Source organism: Colobus angolensis, unplaced genomic scaffold (assembly GCF_000951035.1).
Source record: "Colobus angolensis palliatus isolate OR3802 unplaced genomic scaffold, Cang.pa_1.0 Scaffold727, whole genome shotgun sequence".
In the NCBI taxonomy this organism is placed as follows: domain Eukaryota; kingdom Metazoa; phylum Chordata; class Mammalia; order Primates; family Cercopithecidae; genus Colobus; species Colobus angolensis.
The window spans coordinates 180731-184006 of record NW_012121010.1 but is presented as its reverse complement, the minus strand read 5'-3'; the positions used below and the strand labels follow the sequence as shown (position 1 = coordinate 184006).

The 3276-nt window shown below is 48.7% G+C and overlaps 1 protein-coding gene across 10 annotated transcripts in view; it reads left to right on the top strand.

Annotated features, from left to right (window-relative positions):
- LOC105501577 (spindlin-2B) overlaps window positions 1-2792 on the top strand; it is a 17434-nt gene extending 14642 nt beyond the window's left edge. Inside the window, exons 1-3 of one of the 10 annotated variants that reach the window (XM_011927567.1) lie at window positions 928-1188; window positions 1843-2069; window positions 2373-2792. In XM_011927567.1, the coding sequence (XP_011782957.1) occupies window positions 1845-2069; window positions 2373-2621 (474 nt within the window). In that variant the 5' untranslated portion in view covers window positions 928-1188; window positions 1843-1844 and the 3' untranslated portion in view covers window positions 2622-2792. Of the gene's footprint in view, window positions 1-926; window positions 1401-1839 lie in introns of those variants that run through there. The other 9 variants (XM_011927566.1, XM_011927560.1, XM_011927561.1 and 6 more) reach the window with 9 other exon arrangements.
- Window positions 2793-3276: the final 484 nt, after the last annotated feature.

Sequence of the window (3276 nt, the reverse complement as noted above, 5' to 3'; positions counted from 1 at the left end):
CAGCACACCAACATGGCACAAGTATACATATGTAACAAACCTGCACGTTATGCACATGTACCCTAGAACTTAAAGTATAATAAAAATAAATTAAATTAAATTAAAAAATTGAGTTTTATGAACCAAGCACAAGATATGTAACAGGTGCTCAACAAATATTTGTTGAATGAAAAAATCAAGTAGAAAACATCTAATTTCCTGGAAAAATTAATAGACATGAAATTACAAATAAAAAACAATCTCAGTTTTGCAAAAGTTTAGGAAAAAGGGGGGAGGGAAACTATGAGCATTAACATTTTGCTGTGAAGCCCTCAAAAATGGGAGATGCGACTGCAGTTGATGATTTTCCTCTTAATATTAATTTCCTAAAATTTAGATAGTGCTCACATCGTACATGCACTTATCTTGCAATAAAGAAAAGAAAAAAAATCCCTCAAAAACAAAAACAAAAAAGTCAGGAAAGATCAGACAGGAAAAATTAGGTAGAGACTGTGTCAAAACGGCAGACTTACCATAGTAAATTTCTCTGGTCCAACTCCAAATCCTTTCAAAAAGAGGAAAGACATATTTAGGTGTAAAGAATAAATCCATAAGGGCAAGGGACTGGGCGCGGGGCGGGGTGGGGAAGCGGTGTGGGCGCCGGGCGGCGGCAAGGCGAATTCCAAGAAGATGGAAAGCAGATAGGGCAGGGGGACTAAGAAGGTGGGGGTGGGAACCAAGGGGCCCTGAAACGGGTGATGAAGGGGCCACAGGGTTCCCAGGACTACTGTGGCACCAACTACTCTGAATTTGGGAAGAGGCGGAGTCAGAGCCTATAGCTCCGCCAGGGCTCCAGGCTGTGTGGTGGGCGTGGGAGCCTGGCGGAGAGGAGGCGCGGTGTTTGGCAGGAAGAGGAGGCCTCTCTCTGGGCAGGAAGCTGCGCTACGGAAAGAGGGAGGAGACTGCGGCGGCGACAGCAGGGACTGGTGGAATCCCGATGTGGCTGAGGGACCGCCACCGCCAGCAGGGAGGCGGAGGGCTAGCAAGCCAAGCGGTGGGAACGCCGCTGCAGTCCTCTTTGCCTGCCTTGCCGCCCTCCTAGACACGCTCATCAACGGATCCTACCCTCCCAGCTCTTGCAAGCATTCACTCGGCCGGTCGCCTGCTGACCCTCCTTCGCCACAGGCTCATAGCGGAGGCAGCAGCGAGGTGTCCGATTTGGGCACGTGAGGCCCGCGATCCGCGGCGGTGGACGCCAGGCAGGGCAAGGCCATTAGTGGGCGCCAGAATGGAGAGGGGGATGGGAAGGAATCCAGCAGGAGATATGGGGTGGAGGTGGGCGCCAGGCAAATGTGGGGTGGGGGAGTGTGGTGAGCTACATGAAAAGGGGGTAGGAACGGGAGCCAGACAAGGATTTGAAGGTGAGCGCCAGGAAGCAAGGGCGGTGGGTACCAGGGAAGTGGTTAGGGTTTGTTGTGGACAGCAGCTGGGACACTCAGGGAAGGAAGGAGGGCAGTGGGTGCCGGTCAAGGCCGCTTTGCAGGGGATTGGGAGTGGACGCCAGTGGCAGCAAGGAGTTAGGGGAGGGCAGTAGGCTCTGAGCTAGGACGACGTGGCCCAGCCACTTCTGCAGAGTTCCTAACCCCAGACAGCTCTACTGCACCACTCCAGCCTTTCCCCACAGCCCAAAGGAACTTAAGAGGGAGAGTACTGCAGGAATGCAGCCAGATTTCCAGCATTGCTTCCAGGTTCCTAGGGGAACCTTAGGCACTTGCGCAGAGTATATCCAGATTTGGCTATAGGGAAAAGTTTGCCTCTTGGCACACTGGCTATGTCTCTCTATCCTCTCTCCTCCCCCAGCAGGCATGAAGACCCCCAACGCACAGGAAGCCGAAGGACAACAAACCAGGGCAGCTGCAGGACGGGCCACTGGGTCTGCAAACATGACAAAGAAAAAAGTCTCCCAAAAGAAGCAGAGAGGCAGACCTTCATCCCAGCCCCGCAGGAACATCGTGGGCTGCAGAATTTCTCATGGATGGAAAGAAGGAGATGAGCCCATCACCCAGTGGAAAGGAACCGTTCTGGATCAGGTGCCTATAAATCCCTCTCTTTATCTGGTGAAATATGATGGAATTGACTGTGTCTATGGACTGGAACTTCACAGAGATGAAAGAGTTTTGTCTCTTAAAATTCTTTCTGACAGGGTGGCATCATCTTATGTTAGTGATGCCAACCTTGCAAATACTATAATTGGTAAAGCAGTGGAACACATGTTTGAGGGAGAGCATGGTTCTAAGGATGAATGGAGGGGCATGGTCTTAGCTCAAGCACCTATCATGAAAGCCTGGTTTTATATTACCTATGAGAAAGATCCTGTCTTGTACATGTATCAGCTTCTAGATGATTATAAGGAAGGTGACCTCCGCATCATGCCAGAATCCAGTGAGTCTCCTCCAACAGAGAGGGAGCCAGGAGGAGTTGTAGATGGCCTAATAGGTAAGCATGTGGAATATACCAAAGAAGATGGCTCCAAAAGGATCGGCATGGTCATTCACCAAGTGGAAGCCAAACCCTCTGTGTATTTCATCAAGTTTGATGATGATTTCCATATCTATGTCTATGATTTGGTGAAAAAGTCCTAACTGTTAGGGTAAAATTTGGCACATGTGTGGAAACAAATGTATAATTTGTAGACATGCAAAAAATGTTGCCTTTCAGTGTATTGAAAGCTTATGAAATCCCTGATAACCCAACATCTTTGCCAGCATTAACTGTTGTTTTGCTCTAAAAAATACAAACTCGTGTGTACATGACATGCTGTGTGTAAGCACTTTGTCTTGTTGGAAAGATCGGGTGTGTTTGGTGGATGGGGCATGAAAGGAAGAATGTCAGAGATCTTGTGGCTTAGAGGAAAATACACAGAATAAATTGAGTAGAGAGGAACACAAAGAAGCTTAGAAGAGGTCCAGAGTAAAGAGGAGAAGGATCAACCTGACAGGGATCTGAGGAGAGCCTAAAGGATACACAAAGGAAGAGACTATGTGGGTTAGGGTGTTGGAGCAGTTAGAAGAAGAGGGCCACTGAGGAAGGAGGAATTCAAAGAAGAAAGACTGACAGAGGGAGTGGGAATACAGGAAAAGAGTTGTGGGGTGTGGGGCCCATGAGAGATGGGAAGGCCAAGGAAAATGTTGGACTTCTGGTAGTGTCCACATTGCTCTTCCTGGCTCTATGCACAAAGGAAGTGGCATCTGTCAAAGATGCCAGATACATTGGAGTTTCCCTAGAATGGCATTCTGA